Raw genomic sequence first — 19,838 nt, forward strand, 5'->3', positions numbered from 1 at the left:
GTGTGACCTTGGGCAAGACATTTAACCCTGATTGCCTCGCATCCAGGGTCATCTCCAGTCGTCTGGCCACTGGACCCAGATGGCTTTGGAGGAAAAACTGAGGCTGGTGACTTAGCACAGCATTCCATTCATTTAAATCCAATTCCTGTGCTTGTCATGCATCACCTCCCTTATGTCCTGGTCGTTTTTTGGAAATGAAGGACAAACATTATGTATGCCAGGTTCTATATGGCTTTACACTTTTTCTCTCAGTTGGTTTTCACAATAACCCTGAGAGGGAGTTGTTATCATTTTTACATTATAGGAAACTGAGGTAGGCAAAGGCTAAGTGACTCTTAACCAGTTAGTAAAATGAATAACCAGCTTGTATTTGAGACCCAATTTGAACTTAGGACTTCCTGAATACAGGCTCAGCACTATTCACTGGACCACTTTGGCTTTAACAATGAAGGTTAGTCAGGATTCAAAAAGAATCTTGTGAAGCTATAATGCTGGGCTGAAACTATTAAGATAAAATTTAATAGATGTAAATCTGAAGTCTTACCCTTGGATTAAAAATAATAATTTCCACATGCAAATGGAAGCAGTATGCCTCACCAGTTGAGAAATAGGAAATTTTAGTAGGTTGCAATCCCAATATTGATCAAAAGTTTTGCTGGAAACTCATGATGATATCAAAGGAGTTATGACCTGCATTGGTGGAGGAAATGGCTAACCCAATGAAATTATTTAATTATTTTTGTTTGTTTGTTTTTTGCAAGGCAGTGGGGGTTAAGTTACTTGCCCAAGGTCACATAGGTAATTATTAAGTGTTTGAGGCTGGATTTGAACTCAGGTCCTCCTGTCTCCACTGTGCGACCTAACTAGCCTGAAATTATTTAATCTTTAGTGAAACCAAGTTTATTGGTTTTCTTTACTAGTTTCATGATATATTTCTTTTCCTTCTCCTCTTTCTTCCTCCTTCTCCTCCTTCTTTTCATTCTTCTCTTCCTCCTCTTCTCCTCCTTCCTTCTGCTTCCTTCTTACTCCTTAGTTTTCTTCTTCTTTCTACTTGCTTCTTCTCTGTCCTGCCTTTTTCTTCTCCTTCTCCTCCTCCTCCTTTTCCACTTTCTGTTCCTCTTCTCATCTTCTCCATTCTTCTTCTGATTCTTCTTCTTCTTCTTCTTCTTCTTCTTCTTCTTCTTCTTCTTTCTTCTTCTTCTTCACCATTTATAACAGTTCACCAAATCTATTTCAGGTTGTCTTAAATGAAGATCAAGACACATATATTATTGAAGGTCTACAACCTGGAACAGAGTATGAAGTTTCCCTGTTGGCAATACTCAATGATGAAAGTGAGACGGAGGTGTTGACTGTTGTTGGAACTACACGTAAGTCAAGAGACAAACTAGAATGCTGCTAAACAAAATTGTTTTGTTAAACACAATTCTAGACCTGTCCTCTTTTATTCAATAAACTTGGACTTCATTTTTCTTTTAGAGCTCTTGACATGAGACTAAGCCTCTCGCACTAAAATCTCCCTATGTCTCATTGTCTTCAGGCCCCAGATATCAGTAACAGTCTGCTCAATGAGTCCTGGCCATTTTGTTTATGGGAAAGTATAGGTGGATTTTTACAAATACCATGTATATATTCTGGTCTTCTGGCTACAGTGGCCCCCTCCCCTGCCTTTAAATTATAACTTATTGGGGCGGCTAGGTGGCACAGTAGATAGAGCACCAGCCCTGGAGTCAGGAGTACCTGGGTTCAAATCCAGCCTCAGACACTTAATTACCTAGCTGTGTCACCTTGGGCAAGCCACTTAACCCCATTTGCCTTGCAAAAACCTAAAAAAGTTATAACTTGTTAATGACTCAAATGGTAAAATTATATAACTGGTTAAGAGGGAATAAAATTATGTCTTGTTCTGGTTCCCTGTCAATCCCCCACCTCCCTCCCAGTGGAGTAAGTTTGTAAGTAGCCAGAATTTCTAATTTATATATGAAAAGATAACATAGGACAGTTATACCTGATTCTTTGTCAAGGAAGACTATAATAGCAATTGGGAAGTAGGGTCTCATGTCATACTTTAATAAGGCATAGAGAGAATATGGGCAAGCAGGCACAGAACAGGAACAAAGAGTGGAAGAGGGTATGGTCACAGAGGCAAGATGTCTCAGGGATGGGGATGAGATAGTAGAGGGAGACAGGCAGTTTTGGAAAAGAATGAAAAGGGGGAAAGTCACAGAATAACTCATGTAACCTTGGATTAAAATGGAGAGGGAAGGTATGATTCTATATTAGGACTGGAAGGGAATGAATGGCTATAAAGCAAGGCACAAGGGACTCAAAGGGAGAGAAGGGTATAAAATTAACCTGGTTAACTATAAGACAAAAATTAGATGAGAGGAGGAGAAAGGAATAGAATGGGGAAAAAAAGCATTTATCATACGTTTACTATGTCTAGACACAAGAAAAAGCACTTTAAAAATATCTGATTTGATGCTCACACAAACCCTGTGAGGTAAATGCTTTTATTATTCCAATTTTACAGTTGAGGAAACTGAGGAAGGTTAATGTTAAGTGATTTGCCCACAGTAATTCAGCTAGTAAGTGTCTGGGACTGGATTTGAACTCAGTTCTTCCCAACTCCAGGATAAGCACTCTATCCACTGTGCCAAAAATGAGATAAGAGCATATGTGGTGGCTTGAGATAGGAAGTTTTGGAGCAACTGGAGACTGCAACTATCATTTTTGCTATTGTTGTTCAGTCATTTTCAGTTATGTCTGACTCTTTGTGACCCCATTTGGGGTTTTCTTGGCAAAGAAGGAGTGGTTTGCCATTTCCTTCTCCAGATCATTTTACAGATAGGCAAATAGTTTTAAGTGCTTTGGGGTAGAGAAAAGGAAGTCCCACAACTAATAAGTGTCTGTGGTAGATTGGAACTGAGGAAGATGAGTCTTCCAGGTCCTGAACTCTATCTATTGCATTACTTAGCCAGTCCAATAATAAGCATTAATAAACATCTATGAAACAGCACCTACTATATGCAAGAAATTATGCTGTTTAAGTACAAGTAACAAGAATGAAACAGTCCCTTCTCCCAAAGAGCTTATGTGCTAATAGGAAAATGCTAGCAATGGTAGCAGAGTGCAAGGGATGGGCTTAATTATGGAGTTCCTAGGGCCCTATCAGCTTTCACATTCTTTGAAACTCTGGAACAGGATGTACTGAATGAGTTTCTGAATATGGTCTGCTAGAAACAGGCTTTGATTTTGGACTCAAAAGACCTGGGTTCCAATCTCATCTCTCTCAGTCATTGCCTGTTTGGCCACTTTGTATCTCCATTTCCTCATTTCTAAAATGGAGTTGAACCAAGAGATTTCTAAGATCTCTTCCAGCACTAAATTTATGATACTGTGACAAGATGATCTCTTCCAGATGGAATATTTAATGAATTTTAGCCTGGAGGATGTCTATGACCCCTCCCTTCCATCTCTAATGCTGGTCATTCTTTGAACCTTTCCAGTCATAGCACACAAACATCTGGTGATTCTGTCTACAGACTAGGAGAGCCCTGGATGAAGTAACCTTGAGCAGTCAAGATCATCTTTCCAATGGATCCTTTTCCCAAGACTCTTTTGGATTATAGAAACCAAGATAACAGTCCTGCTAATAAGACAAGTTTGTTGCTGTTGTTCAGTCTTGTCCAATTCTTCATGACCCTTTTTGAGGTTTTCTTGCCAAAGATACCATTTTATCATTTCTTTCTCCGGCTCATTTCCTAGATGAGGAAACTGAGGAAAGCAGGATTATATACCTTACTTAGGGTCACACAGCTAGAAAGTGTCTGAGGCCAGATTTGATCTCAGGAACTGAGTCTTCCTGACTCTAAGCTTGGCTCTCTACCCACTGTACCACCTAGATTATCCTTCTCTGACAAGTATCCAAGCCCAAAGCTACTAGAGGTAGTCCTCATATGTCATTCCTGATGGTTTAAAGTGATGCCAGAATAATAGCAATAATAATAATAAATAGTTAATATTTATTTGGGCAACTAGATGGCATGGTGGGTAGAGCTCTGGGTCTGGAGTCAAGAAGACTCATCTCTCCAAGTACAAATCTGGCCTCAGACACTTGCTAGCTATAGCCATGGGGAAGTCATTTAATCCTGTTTGCCTCAATTTCCTCATGCATAAAATGAACTGAAGAAGGAAATAACAAGTAACTGAAAAGCAAAGGATTTATGTGTTTTTTTACTATATGCCAGTGACATTGCTAATAATCTTAAAAATATTATCTCATTTGATCCTTACAACAACCCTAAAAGATAGATACTATTATTATTACTCCCACTTTACAATTAGGGAAACTGAGGCAAGCAGAGGTTAAGGTGATTTGCCTAGGTTCACACTACATACAATTATATGACTGAAACTAGATTTGAACTGAGGTCTTCATAACTCCAAGCTCGACCCCCCCTACTGTGCCACTCAGGCTCTATGCCATAAAACTATCCTTTTCAAAGCAATATAATCTATATAATCTAAAATAAGAAGGGCTCTCAGTTTGGATCAGAAGCAACAACATCTGGACCACCAGCTGTATGAGGTCCTCAAAATCATTTAGTCTAGCACTGCCACAGCAACTGCAAGTCAGGACTTGAAATTCAATAAATCTAGGAGCTTTTTAGGGGTGAGTGCATTAAATGTTTAGCAAACTAATTTTTAAGTTGATAATTTTTTATGGTCCAAGAATGATATTATAAATATCCAAATGACCCTTGGCAGAAATAAAAAGGTTTCCCCACCCTTATTTAGACTCTAACAAGTGCTAATAATTCAGTTTTAGTGGAAAGAGCACTGTTAGGCTAAGAGTGAGAAGATTGAAAGTTAGAAGATAGCACTAGTGGATTCTAATCCCAGGTCTGCCCCTGGGAAAGTTCCTTCACTCAGTTAGCCACCACTTTCCCCTACATCTATAAGGGGTCTGAATTAAAAGATTCCTTCTGGGAAGGGGAAATCTCATTGTGGTATAACTCAGACAAAGAATACATGTTCAGTTAGTGACATGGTGGATAGAGTTGGGCCAATTCATAGCTCTCTTTTAATGTACCTGTTTTCCCCAAACTCCTCCAATAGTTGCTATTTCCCTCTTTTTGTCACCTTTATCAATCCTAGGTATGAGAACTTCAAATTGCTTTAATTAACATTTATCTAATGATTAGTTATTTGAAACTTTTTTTAACATGACTTTTGATATCATGGATTTATTCCTTGGAGCATGACACATGCAAACAGAACAGTCAAGCAAATTTGCTCAAGCAAATCCAAAGTGCCTTGGATTTATCTACATTGCACATTTTTGTATTTATTCACTTTATATTTATGGTGGATATGTTAATATATATATGTGTGTATATATATATATATGTATATATATATATATATTTGATATATATATATATTTGATTCTCCCATTAGAATGTAAGCTTCCTATAAAAGGAAGTTTGTTTTGTATTTTTATTGCTAGTGTTTTACACAGGGCTGCTTATTTATTGCTTGGTCTAAGTAGATAAAAATAGTAAAGCACTTTTTGCCTCTTAGTATAGACCATTTCAATTTCACTAATTTTGGGGGAGCTGGAAGAAGAGAAAAGAATTCATATTACTGGATTACCAGGTCCTATATGGATAAACTGCCCTATTCTGTGACCTCTCTTCTGTGGAGCTGGCAGCAGAATTGAACTTCTGGAAAAAAAAAAAGAGACCCCACTCAGTCTAAGGCTCTATGACATACAGGACCCAAAACACTGCACATATGTGTGTGTGTGTGTGTGTGTGTGTGTGTGTGTGTGTGTGTGTTTTCATGGTCTCATCAGACCACCTATTCAGAGAGAACCTATTGTATCAAGTCCACTATAGCTACCCAAGTTTCAGAAGGATAATAAATCTATCAGAATATACATTTTTGAGCAATAGAAATTTCAAAAATTTTCCTGCCAGTTGAAAATATATATATATATATATATATATATATATATATGTTTAAATAAAGGTAAATAAATTGCATACATTTTTATGGCCCCCAGCATGAAACTTGCACATAGACTTTACTACCTCATCTCCTCCAGCCTCCAAAATTTCCCTTACCTTAAAAAAAGAGTTCTGTTTTTAATACAATGAAACTTTTTAGGAGGGATTCAAAGTGATTGTTTTATTCTGAGAAAAAGGGAAATAAACATTTCCTTCTCTGTCCCCCCAAGAAAAAACCTTCTTCAGTTTTCCTAGAAGGAATAGAGTCTTATTTACTCTTTAACTTCTACTACCTCAGAAGAATGATAGAAACACCTTTTCTCTAACCTAGATAGAGAACTTAGAAGTGAATGCCCTAGAGGTGTGTCTAACCTTCCCAAAGTCTTCATCAGAGTGCTGGTTTGTGGTGTGGGTTGCATTGTATCATGAATGGGTACTAAATTTTCTTGGCTAACCTTGACCTGTTGGGTTAACCTGCCCAGAAGAGCTAAAAGTTTGGATGTCCCCCAATACCAAAAAATAGGCAAAGCTCACTGCCTAATAGCAATGGTTATTATCCTCCAGAATCTAGCGGAGAGTAAGTGTGTAAGAGGTGGTGGTGGAGGGATAGAAAGAAACAAGAATTTATTGGAGGGGGGTCAAAGGAAAGAAATCAAACAGAGAGGGGGAGATATCAAAGACAAAATATCTGCCCCTGCTTTTTAGTCGTTTTCAATCATGTCTGATTCTTGGGACCCCATTTGGGGATTTCTTGGCAAATACTGGAGTGATTTGCCCTTTACCTCTCCCTCTCATTTTATGAGGAAAATGAAGCAAATAAGGTTAATTGATTGATCCAAGGTTACACAGCTAGTGTCTGATGCCATATTTATACTCAGATCTTCCTGACTCCAAGCCTAGCCCTCTAGTAGGAATTCCTTGAGTATATAGGTCAGACTAGATAACCAATGAGATTCCTTCCTACTCTCAGATTCTGTAATTCCAGATCATTTAGTCCAGTGCATAGAGTGCCCAGCCATTTGCACCAGTTATTTGCACTCTGAAGACCAAAAAAAAAATCATGATGGAAAAAGTGGGCACAGAAATGTGAATGTCTGCTCATCTTGTGTGAAAGTATCACACATATATCCCACACTTCATACTTTGTAGCCTAGGAAGGACATCAGAGCCTCTCCCTCACATACAATGACCCTTCAATCCTCATAAAGGAAGGTTGGGCATCTCTCTTTTCTTCAGTATCCCACAGATCTGGGACTTTTTTGTCACTTTCATCAGAAATGGAGGAGAGAAGAGATGGGGCTGATTGCTCTGAGTATGTTTGGGAAGAGAGAAAGAAAAAGCAGTAGAGGCTCTAGAGACTGATATACAAAACAAGGATTTGCACACTTGGTAGTCATCTTAAAGCATTTGAAGGGTTACCAAGTGAAAAAAGCCTTAGACTTGTTCTAAGCTTGGCTCTAGAAAGTCAAACTAGAAACAAATCATAGAAGTTGCAGAAGCAGATTTAGGCTCAACATAAGTTGGAGAACAACCTAACTACCAAGTAGAATGTTGTGGTGGGAGGCTTGCACTCAGGTGTATGAACTCAACCCTTCTGCTTTACCTCACCTGCTATCTCTCCACCCCATGTTCCTGGCTTGCAGGCCAGGTCTTCAAGTGGCATCTGAATGACTTGAATGGGTCTTGTGTAGTAGAGGGTCTTCTGGCAAAAGTGTAGAGTGGACCCAATGGCAACAGATGATCTTTCTGGGAGCATGCAATTGCTGTACACCATGATGCCACTCTTCACCACCAGCCTTTGAAACACGTCTAGGTCTATGTTCTCTGTAAAGCCAAAGCTGGCCCCAGCTCAGAAGCACGGGCATGCTGTAAATATCCTATTTTGGTGAGCTAATACTATTTCAAAAGTTTTCCATTTTGAGAAATTCTAACAAGTGATTTCTGCTTTTAGTTGATGCTCCTGCAACAATACCTTCTGCCACTACTGAATCTCCTAATGACCCAGTAACTTCAGGTAAGGAAAAATGAATACCACCTCTCCTTACACCCTCCACCAAGAATTTGATTAAAGCAGAAACTGTGTCCTATTTAGTGCCTTTTTATTAGGAAAAAAGTAGATTGTTTCCCATCTACATCTTGAAAAGAGTCTCTTGATTCCTTTCCCTTGTCTGTTTATCTTCTCTTCTACTATTTCTCTTCTGGTTACTTTTCTCTAGCTCATTTGTCTCTCACATTCCACTCATGCCTTTGAGAGCATCATTCTCTTGAGGCTTCCTGTCTTCTTCTCAATGTCTTCTTTCTCTCTGTATCTTTTCATCATTTGGATATTCCTTGAATGGTGTTTGGGAAAAGAAGACACATTTTAATTTAGATGCTAGATTATTGTGCTCTAGTGGAAAGGGAACCATTCTAGGAGCAAGGGTCCTGTGTTTTCATCCAGATCTGTGCCCTTGACTAATTGTATGATATTAGACAAGTTGTTTAAGACATATGCCTCAGATTCCTCATCAGGAACATGAAAATAATAATAATAACTAATATTTGTATAACACTTACTACGACTCAGACATTGTACTAACTGCATTACAGTTTTTATCTTAGTGGACTCTTACAACAAATCTGAAGGCAGATAAGGAAACTGAGACAAATAGATTAAGTGACTAGCTGATGCTTGACTTGAACTTAGGTCTTCCTGATTCCAGGTCTGGTGCTCTAACCACTGCATCACTAATCTGATCTATTTTATAGAGAAAAAGATAATTTAAGTTACAATAATCACTTTAAAGAGAGAAAATGAAATGAATGAAAGGTATTTTGTAATCTCAAAAACCTTGAGAAAATTGCCATTTACTCTGTGGGTAGCACTATGCTAGGTTCTTTGAGAAGTACAAGATAAGAAAAGATACCTGGAAAGAAAGAGGAAGAGAAATCCATATAGTGTGTGTGTGTGTGTGTGTGTGTGTGTGTGTGTGTGTGTGTATGCGCACGTGCATATATACACACACACACACACACACACACACACACACACAGTCCCATAAATAGGAGGAAAAGCAGAATACCACATGATATGGAACCTGGAGAGAGAGGAAAGAGCATCAAGATATGATGATGATGATGATGATGATGATGATGATGATGATGATGATGATGATGTTTGTCCTCCATTCTCAAAGAAGACCATGACATCAGGGTGGTGATGCTATGACAAGCACATGAATTGCATTTGAGTTAGGGGATGCTTCACTTTCTCCTCTGGAGCCCTCTGAGTCCAAGAAAGAGCTAATGGATGAAAATATCACTTTGAAGAAAAGTCAAGATAGATAAATTCTAAGATTTCTGAAACTGACTAAAAGGAAATTATTGGTGGTTGTATGATAAAAATCAAATTATAAAGGGAATGAGCAATGAGGAAATGGGGGCAGTGGATTTAGAGCTTTTATGTGACAAATTTGACATCAAAGGAAAGAAGAGGAAAATTGTAAGTAGGTTGCTGTTGTTTTGTCCTTCATTCTGAAAGAGGATCAGTGACATCATGGAGGTAATGCCCCGACTTTCAAGTGAATTGGATTTAAGTGAGGAAGGTCTGTGCAAAGTCACCACCTTCACTCTCTCCTCTGGAGCCATCTGGGTCCAATGGCAAGATATAAATCAAGAAGACTTGAGGTGGTTACCAACACTCATTAATTATTTTTCAAATGATAAGTGCAAGAATGAAAAAAAATTGAGTCACTTATGGCTTTTTTAAAAAGGAAGGCTAAATTCAGGTTTTAAGATACCCGTTATTTCCCATTACATCATGATAGGACCATAAAGTAAATGAAAAACAAGGTGATGGACTGACTGACTCCTTCCAGAGTCATTCAAAAAGTTTGCTTCAGAGGGTGAGTAGACTTTGGTTTCATTTTCTGCTAAGAATTAAAAATAATCCACAAACATTTAAATGCCTGCAGGCATTCTGCTAGTGTGTTGGAGATATAAATCAATAGTGACATAGGGTCTAGTCCATGATGAGTTTACATTCTTTCAGGGGAAATCCTTCTGTACATTTAATTTTCTGTTATCCAAGAATTAATTCTCTTAGAGTCAGAAGGATGGATGAGTTTATTAGGTAAATATGTTTAGACTTACACAGAGATGACCAAGTCTAAATATTCTCAATTTCCCCCAGAAAGTACATGTCTTTCTCATTGTTTCACAAGCAACAAACATGATAATTATAGAGAATCCTGAGTTATGTATTACTTTTCTCTTTCATGTTTGCTGGGGTAGAGTTGGAGTTACCAAAATCCATCTCCTCTAAGCACTGGACACCTCTTTGTAGGCATCATCTGTTGAGTTCTTTAACTCTCAATTATGTTTGTTTTAGTTTTCCGAACAGGAATCAGAAACTTGGTTATAGATGATGAATCTGCCTCTAGCCTTCGGGTAAAATGGGACATTTCAGACAACAGTGTGGAGCAGTTCAGGGTGACCTACCTAGCTGCTAAAGGGGACCATGCTGAAGAAGTGATAGGAACGGTCTGTATGATTTTAAACTCTGAAGAGTTTTCTCACTAACAGCACTAACAAAGAAGATCCATCCTTAGAGATTAATATCTTCAGTTAATAAAAGCTTCACTTCTAGTTTCCTTGATGGTTGTCATTATTTTGTTTCCCCCTCCATTTCCAACTTTGCTCCAAGGCTACTTTTATCATCTTGCTGTTTCTTCCTACTTAATTGCTGGAATGGCTTGCATTCTAAAGTAATAGAAGGACAACAAATGGCAAAAATGGTAATTATATTTTTAAACTTACTTATTTTTCTCCTCTGCCAAGGTTCTTGGAAAAATAGAGACTCATTTAGATATGGTCTTGAAAGGAAGTCATAAAATTTTATTTTATTCTCCTTATTTTCTCTGACATTTTATTCTTTGTACTTGCATTTTCAATGCCTAGCCCAGAAACTGGCACATGGTGAGTGACTAATAAATAATTGTTGATCGGGATAATTCTAAGCCACTATCTTTGTTTCTAATTAATTTTCAACTTTCAATCCTTTCTGAGAACAATTGATTCTTGTTCCTCTGCCTAACGATTTGTAACAAAAATTTTAATGCTTAAGGACAGGGTTTAATAGGGGCTCAGGTGTAAAATATAGTCATTTCATTAATAGCAGTAAGCCTCCTCTAAAGTATATGCTTTATGTTTGTAGGTAATACATTTAAGCTTTGGGGTCCAAAGCCTTTGATTTCATTTTCATGGGTAGGGATATTTAGTGCACATTAGCCATCTACCTGCAATTTAAAGTCTCAAAGTTGTTTGAGAGCACAGAGAAGCTAGGTGACTTTTCCAGTACCACACAGCTAGTATTGAGGAGGAACTGGAGCCCAGATCTTCCTGATGTTAAAGCCAATATTCCAAGACCAGATCCTCCATTCCACTATGACTCACAAATCAAAAAAATCCTGAGTTTTCTTAAAATAAGGTACACACATATGTTTCCTTTTTATTAGGAGGGCCAAGTTGGGCACACAAGAATCCTAAGACAAAGGGTCATAGTCTTTCCTGATCTTTTTTTAATTAAAATTTTTTTTTAGCATTTTACCAAATTTTATTATGCTTTTAAACAGTGGAATTCTGCAGGATTCCCAGTCATTTACATAACTTTTATAGCAATGATTTTTTTTCTCAACAGCACTTGAATATTTTTCCTTTAGCTTTTCCAGTATGCAATTTTTCCATTTTCTTAATTTTCCCCTCTCAAGAAAATCCATAGAGAATGTCCTCATAATTTTTTTCCTACTAAGAATTATGTTATTGTTTCCTATCAACTGACCAGAAGCTTGGGCAGAAAAGGGCCTTTACTATCTCATCATCAAGATAATAAGAGAATGAATCTACCTGAGAATGTCTACCTACCAGAATGTAGAGATTAGCAAAAAAGAGTTTAGGAAAGTCAGTATGATTTAATGACAGTTTAGAATTTCTTAAATTTTCTCCTGCACTTGGAAGAAAAGTACATGGAAACTTGATTGGGTAACACAAATACAATATAACTTATAAATGCTAATAAGAAATGGAAACTGAAGTCATTATAAAAGGACAGATGCAGATTTTTTTTCTCTGATCATTGTTCTAATTTTACACTTACAAAAAAGTTTTGCTCCTTTTCTCTCTTATTCTATGAATTCTCCTTACTGGAATTCTGAGCCTACTCTCCCCAAAACTTGGAGACAGTATTATTCCAGGAGAGAGGCAAATTCTGTCTTTTATTTTTGAATGATTTTGGATGAAAGGGGGAATATTCAATACTAACTCTGGGTATGTATCACTTAAAACAAACAAACTCTTTTGTAAGGAAATCCAGATTTACACACCTGAGCAAATGATGGTAAACTCTTAAGAAGAGTTTTTGTAAAGACTCCTCTATAGTGGATTCCTTTGAATAAGAGAATTTTTTTTTGCATTTCAAATGGGAGGTGATTTGTTATCATATTTACCTACCACTTTCTAGGAATCGATATATAAATTCCAGAAATACAATACCCAAAATGCTTATTTTTAGATTAAAAAAAATTGACTATATGCTAGAATTTTGGGGTGATACTTTCTTTTTAGGTTTTTGCTAGGCAATGGGATTAAGTGGCTTGCCCAAGGCCACACAGCTAGGTAATTATTAAGTGTCTGAGACCGGATTTGAACCCAGGTACTTCTGACTCCAGGGCCGGTGCTTTATCCACTGTGCTACCTAGTCGCCCCTGGGGTGATACTTTTGAAGGGCATTGAAATGCCACTCAGATGAGCAGAGATTCTCTCCTGTAAGGTTGGATAGCAAGGATAGAATTTGGATCCCATTAGGGATCTAGGTAGAGCAATGGATTGAACATTGGACTTGAATTTGGAAAAGACCTGAGTTCAAATACGACCTTGTTTTTGTTCAGTCATTACATTTGTGTCTGACTCTCCATGACCTCATTTGGTATTTTCTTGGCAAGGATACTGGGACTGGTTTTCCATTTACTTCTCCAGTACCTTTTACAGAGGAAGAACTGAGACAAATAGTGAAGTGACTTGCCCAAGGTCACAAAGCCAAGTAAGTTTCTGAGGCAGGATCTGTCCACTCTGTGCTCTCTCCACCGTGCCCCATAGATTGCTACCCCCTCAAATATGACCTTCTACACTTAATAGCTGTGTGACCTTGCATGTCAAATAACCTCTGTTTTAGTTTCCTTAACTATAAAATGATGATAATAACAGCACCTACCTCCCAGGCTTGTTATGAGGATAAAATAATTGTAAAGTGATTAGCATAGTGACTGATCTAGTAGGTTTTTTTTAATAAATACTTATCCCCTTTCCCCTTTATTTAGAGCAGAACATAACAATAATAATAATGTAAAAGAGAAAAATTCAGGGCAACTTAAAATGACACTCTGACATTTAATCTTTTACCTTTTTTGGGGGGGTAGGGCAATGGGGTCAAATGACTTGCCCAGCTAATAAATTAGTAAATTTAAAGTTTCTGAAGTTAGATTTAAACTCATGTCCTTCTGACTTCGGGGCAGGTACTCTTTCTACTGATCCACCTATCTGCTTTTTCTTTTGCTCTTAAGAAAATAAAAACAGAATCCTAGATCAATGGTCTGGAAGACTCTGCTGGTATAGGCAGTAAAACTGGGCTTGGAACTCAATCTCAGAGATTCCCATATGTCTGTGGTTTTCTCACTGTGGCTACTACCTCTGGACCTATAAGCAATCACGAAGCATTTATTAAACCCTTACTAGATGCCAGGGACCATGTGTTTGGTGCTAATCCACCCGTGACTGCCAATCTGAATCACTCATATCTGGGTTCTCCTAGAAGGCCAAGATTTAGAAATGACTTGTCTGTGACACTATAAATCTTTTAAGAACTAGACTTTGATATGTGTAAAAGAAAAGTAATTACACTTACACTATGCCACTCTTGGAAGAGAGATATTTTCTTGGTCTCCAGGAACTTATAATATAGCTGAGGAGGACCACTGAATAACTCATTGGAGTACAAGGAAAGAGATACTGAAGGGCCAGATTTCATCTTTGTAGCCATTAGCACTCAGAGGTGCCTGCTAGTTGAAACTAGTTCAGTCTTGACCAGAATCAGTTATTTTTACAGAATCAAATTACTCAATTCTGTGGAGATTTGGATGAGAGCCACCCATAGACTTGTTTTTTCCTCTTGGCTGGGAATTGTAGCTTTATACTTATTTAGAATGAAAGTTCCATGGGCTCCAGATTTTTCTATGAATTGAGTGCTAAAATTCACCATGATGACCTAGTACAGAATTCATAGGATCATATATTTCCAGCTAAAACTGACCTCAAAAGCTATAATTTTATAGATAACTGAGGCATAATTTAACTAAGTGTCTTGGGTACCAAGTTAGTTTACAATATGATTTGAACTCGTATATTCCTGACTCTGAGTTTAGTTTCTCTACCTGTGCGAATGAACAAAAAATGTAATTTTTTATAAAAAAAAAGTTTTTGATATTAGATTTGGAATAGATTTCTATCATACTGGAGTTCTTTTTCAGAAAATATCATGTGATACATTGGACTCAATTCACTTTCCATTTAAAAATGAGAATCTTCTTGTAGCATCTGTCTAGAAATGATAGATAGCTTTATCTGGGTATTGTTCAGTCATATCTGATGCTTTGTGACCCAACTTGGGTTTTCTTGGTAAATATATTTTAGTGGTTTGCCATTTCCAGCTCATTTTACAGATGAGGAAACTGAGACAAATAAACAAGTTATTTGCCCAGGGCTGCACAGCTAATAAGTGTCTGGGACTGAATTTGAACACAGGAAGATGATTCTTTCTGATTTCAAGCCTAGGGCTTCATCTACTACACCACCTAACTGCCCAACTTATCAAGGAAGACACACGGAGGAAATTTAAATGTAACTCTTGGATGTGTAGTTGAGGTAACATAATTTGGGAGTTACAAGACTTAATGCTTCTTCAACACATTTCAAGTGACAACTAAATGAAGGAAAAAACACCCTGGCTTCCTTTCAATAGTCCAGGCGCTAAGGGTAATAGCTTTCAGTTGTTAATTTTGATAGGGTCCAAGGTGAAATATATCTCAGTTTCAGAGATATATTATCCGAGATTATGCAAAGACCTTGATTTCAGGTACATCATTATGGGTGGGTTGTTTGAAAATTAACTGGAAAGAATTCCCTTATTAGCTGTTAGAGGCAGAGATAGTGACAGAGACAAAGAGAAAAATGGAGACAGAAACAGTGAAAGTTGAAGGCAATTGTCTTGAAACTGCATCAAATGAGTAATACAAAGTGGGACAGACTAAAACCTTTCCATTTTTCTTGAGGTCAAACTCATGTAAAGATGAAGCAATTAAGCATCCTTACTATAGTTTCCTATAGGTTTTGACCACATTTTCTCTTTGACTTTAGTACTTTATTTACAAGTCCCAAACTATTTATGGTTGTGGGCATTTTCCCTGTGCCTTCCTAACAAGGGGCACAAAATTGACCCCCCAAACCAATGTAGTCACCTAAGTTAGACTTCCTTTTTATTATATTAATAAAACTCAACGTGTTGTTGTTTTAAGGTTTATCCAAATCCAAGCTACATTCACTTCAGGGTTCAACTAAAGGCTTTCTAGGGTTTAGTTCATGATTTATTGGTTTCCTCTCATCCAAAGGCAAAGCAACCAAGCCAAACCCCATGGTTACAGCCTGCTGGCTTTTTACCCTGGCCCTTCCTTTGAGGAGTTACTTCAGCTGTCCCCAGTCTTTGACTCCCTTAACCCTTTCCAGGCAAGTTTAGCAACTTTTTTCCAAAATTGCTGTTTCTTTGACTAATCAGGTTGTATGCAAGAGGACTTGCAGGAAGACTAGAAGAAACTTGTGTGGGATTAGCATTGAGGGAATATTTGGGAGATCATACAGTGATGCTTGTAGAACCATAGCTTGTACTTTTCTTCTATTACCTTGACCAACTTGAATTTTTTAGAGAGATAGGTAGTATTTGCATCAAGGAGTGCCCATGACAGATATAAATATACTTCAGCTTTTGATACTGCCTATATATTTCTTCTTTTTCATAGTTGATATCTCCAAAGTTTGACATGGGATGTATAGTTCTGTAGCTCTCAGCAGACACCTGCCAATTTATGATTGAAATAAGAAAACCTTGGGATTGTGTTATGGCTGAGGGGATAATAAAATAATGAAAGACTGAATTTTCAAGGGACTACTTATACTGAATCACAAAGTCAGCAGGCTGATGTTGTGAACTGACCTCTCCAAGAGCCACAAACACCTGCTTTTCATACAGAACATTAGTCATTTGGATCTGGATGATTTCCAAAGGATTGGGATAGAGAGAGAAAATAATATTATTCAATACATCATCAGAGTTCCAGATTTAAACCTTCTGTGTTAATGGTTGGAATCAAAAGGTTTCCATGAGGGTGAAATGCAGACAGAAAATCTATCTCATATTTTCCCCTTTTTCTTTTCTCTCCATAGTCCCCCCCCCCTCTATGCAACCTTCAAGTCTGGACCTAGGGGCTCTGCTCATATGGAAATATAAGGAAGAAAAGTTCAAGAATTTATAAATATGGAATTTTGGTTTTTAATCTAGGTTATGGTGCCAGGAAATCAGAATCAACTTCTTCTCAAGCCTCTGCCTTCAGATACTGAATACAAAGTCACTGTGACTCCCATTTATTCTGATGGAGAAGGAGTCAGTGTGTCAGCTCCTGGAAAAACCTGTGAGTACAAACCCTTTGTCCTTGCCTAATGGTCTGATTGAAAAATGGATTATTTTTATAAGTGAAAAATTATTTTATTTTACTCCTGAGAAAGTACATGCTGATACCTGTATTATCTGTAATATTCTGTGATATCTGATGTTAGCATTAAACAGATGGTAGTAGGAACCTGAGGTTTCTATTTAATACCATGTATACATTCTATTAAATACCATACTTAACAGTTTGGTAATGTGTGTTTTTCTTTGATGCATCATTTAAAATTTCACCTCCTCAAAATTGGCAAAGGTGAGAAAAGATAGAAACAGTCAATGTTAGCCCTGTGATGGAAAGAAAGACCACTACCATACTGTTGGTAGAGTTATAAATTGATCCAACCATTTTGGAAAGCCTTTGGAATTCTCTAAGGAAGTGGATCCAGAGAACATGGGCAAACATATATACCAAGGAAGTAGAAAGCAATCTTTTGTGTTGTTGTTTGTCCTTCATTCTTGATGAAGACCACAACATTAGGAAAGGTGATGCCATGACAGCCAAGAGAATTGGATTTGAGTGAGGTGGGGGGGGTGTTGTGCTAAGTCATCAGCCTCACTTTCTCCTCCATCTGAGTCCAGTGGTCAGATATAAATTAGGTATATAAACTAGATATAAACTAGAGATAGCCCTGGATGAGAAGCAATCAGAATTAAGTGACTTGTCTAGGATCATACACCTAGTAAGTAAGATCACATTTGAACTCAGGTCCTTCTGACTGCTCTATCCACTGCACCACCTTGCTGCCCACCTTGCTAATATTCTTTTATGCTAGCAAATAATTGAAAACCAAATGAGTTCAATTGAGAAATAACTGAATAAAATTATGGCTATAAAGAGTGGTGAATATGTGAAATTAAGAGAAACTTATGAAGACTTGTATGAACTGATGCAGAATGAAATAAGTGGAACCAAGAAAGTAACATACTTAATGATGATAGTAATGTAAATTAAAAGAAGCCCAAGTGAAGGTAAATTTAATGGTGATCATCACTCTGATCCACAGAAAAGGTTTGAGGAAATATAGTTCCCTCCTTTTGGGGGGGAAGTTGAAGACTCTGAGTGTGGAACGTTCTGCTGCCAGGATATTATTACTATATGGTTTGATTTTGCTTAACTGTCTTATAAGGGAAAGCTCACTAAGGACAATAGAAGGTGCGGCAAGAAAACAGGCTAAATCTGGGAATAGCTGAAAGAAGGAAGGAGGAAAAGGAGGGAGGGAGGGGAAGAGAAAATTCAACTATTCAGATTCAACTTGACTAATAAAACTTGCAGTGGCTCTTGTATTTAATAGTTCTATCAATTCCCTTTCTTCTCTATCCTCAAGTTGTTCTGCTAATCCTAATCAATGACTAAGAAAATGTAAATATAATTACACAAAATATGATGTACCACAGAAGAGCATATTATACCTTAGACCTGTTGCCTGATGTTGTTAGATTCACAATATGAATCAGGCTCTAGTTCTATGGAATTTGGTTGTGCTGAGTCTTGCTTAGGTAATTTCTATTTCTTTAGTTACATGATTTGACAATATTTTGTCAATTTAAGATAGTGACTCAGGATAAAGGGAAAAAACACAGAATTATAGAATTATATGACATCATAGTAGTTGAGCCTGAAGTGGATTCTTATCTATGATCTATCCAATAAGTGGTCATCTAGCTTTCTTCTGAAAACCTTTTAGTGAAGGGGAATCCATTCTCAAAAGAACCCATTTTTCTCTGGGACCCTTGAATAGTTTAGAAATTTTTCTTTATCTCAAGCCCCTCTATACCTCTCTTTAATTTCTACCCATCAATATTGACTTTGCCCCCCCCAGACCAAGTATAATAAATCTATTCCTCATTACACATAACATTTCTTTAAATACTTGAAGACAGTGAGCATGTTCTTCTGTCTGAACATCCCCAGTTCCTTAATCAAACAATATTGAGGCAGAGGACAGTACACAGAGTTTTTCCAGAGAGCACTCTTACCCTGACTTTACCATTATTCTTCTTCTTGCCTTACCTCCCTTACTTACTTACTATTCAATTTATTTTTAAAAGTCAAACATCCAATTTTAAGATTAAGATTAAGATCACTTAATATTTCTGTTGTCCCATAGATAATATGATTCTATTGTTTTCTCATATTTTAGAGCACTTTCTCTGTATCTCTCTTTTGTCCCTGTCACCTCTAGACTATAATATCCTTCAGGGCAAAGTACTATGGGCTTGGTTTTTTAAATCATATATACACAGCACCAAACATAGTGCCTTTTGCACAGTGAATACACAATTATTTGTTTGCTGATTTGAATTAGGTCAAACCATATTACGGAGCAAAGGAATAACTGACTATCCTCTACATCTTTATAGAATAAAAAGATACCTAAGCATCTATGATGACTAATTTTTTCAAGCAGTATTCATCACAATCAAATTTCAACAAAAAGATTATCAATATTTTGAGTTTGTTACAATGAACTTTCACTTGTATCAGCTGAAATATGGGAGGAGGATGGGGGCGGCTCATCTCAGATAAACTTGATGACTTTTCATCCCCTTATAAGGGTTTGGAATGACTGTTAATATCCTATCAAAAGCATTAAAGATATTTTTGATATTCTTAGGGATTACTAAGAATCCCTAAGATTGTCTCAAAGATGAATCATTTTGGGGCAGATAGGTGGTGCAGTGGATAGGACACTGGCCTTAGAGTCAGGCAGGAGCACCTGAGTTCAAATATGACCTCAGACACCTAATAATTACCTTGTGACCTTGGCCATGGCACTTAACTCCACTGCCTTGCAACCACCCCCCCCCCAAAAAAAAAGTTGAATCATTTTTTTTTTTTAGGAGTCGCTTCTTGTTACCTATTGAAGGATGCTTCACTGATTGGGGCTTCTCTGAAAATGGTGTTTTGAACTATTACGAGGAATCATTCTTTTATACTGGTTTATAAAAAGGGGTCCTTTTAGGACATTTCCCTTTCTCGCTTTCTGAAACCGTTTCATTTCTTTCTTCAACAGCAACAC

General features: G+C 37.3%; 1 protein-coding gene and 1 long non-coding RNA gene across 5 annotated transcripts in view; one reads left to right on the forward strand and one right to left on the reverse strand.

Moving 5' to 3' along the window:
- Positions 1-19,838, forward strand: part of COL14A1 (collagen type XIV alpha 1 chain) — a 265,288-nt gene that overhangs the window by 120,819 nt on the left and 124,631 nt on the right. For 2 of the 3 annotated variants that reach the window (XM_074201475.1, XM_074201474.1), the window contains exons 17-20: positions 1,238-1,370; positions 7,966-8,028; positions 10,384-10,535; positions 16,654-16,783. In XM_074201475.1, the coding sequence (XP_074057576.1) occupies positions 1,238-1,370; positions 7,966-8,028; positions 10,384-10,535; positions 16,654-16,783 (478 nt within the window). Of the gene's footprint in view, positions 1-1,237; positions 1,371-7,965; positions 8,029-10,383; positions 10,536-16,653; positions 16,784-19,838 lie in introns of those variants that run through there. The other variant, XM_074201476.1, reaches the window with a different exon arrangement.
- On the reverse strand, positions 8,103-18,273 carry LOC141498362 (uncharacterized). Of its 2 annotated transcripts, none has more exons than XR_012471618.1 (3): positions 18,229-18,273; positions 15,955-16,170; positions 8,103-8,344 (listed from the first exon to the last, which is right to left on the reverse strand). It is a non-coding gene; the product is annotated as an uncharacterized LOC141498362 (long non-coding RNA). The 2 variants fall into 2 exon arrangements; XR_012471619.1 differs by lacking the exon at positions 18,229-18,273 and adding an exon at positions 17,006-17,211.

Source organism: Macrotis lagotis, chromosome X (genome assembly GCF_037893015.1).
Source record: "Macrotis lagotis isolate mMagLag1 chromosome X, bilby.v1.9.chrom.fasta, whole genome shotgun sequence".
Taxonomy (NCBI): Eukaryota; Metazoa; Chordata; class Mammalia; order Peramelemorphia; family Peramelidae; genus Macrotis; species Macrotis lagotis.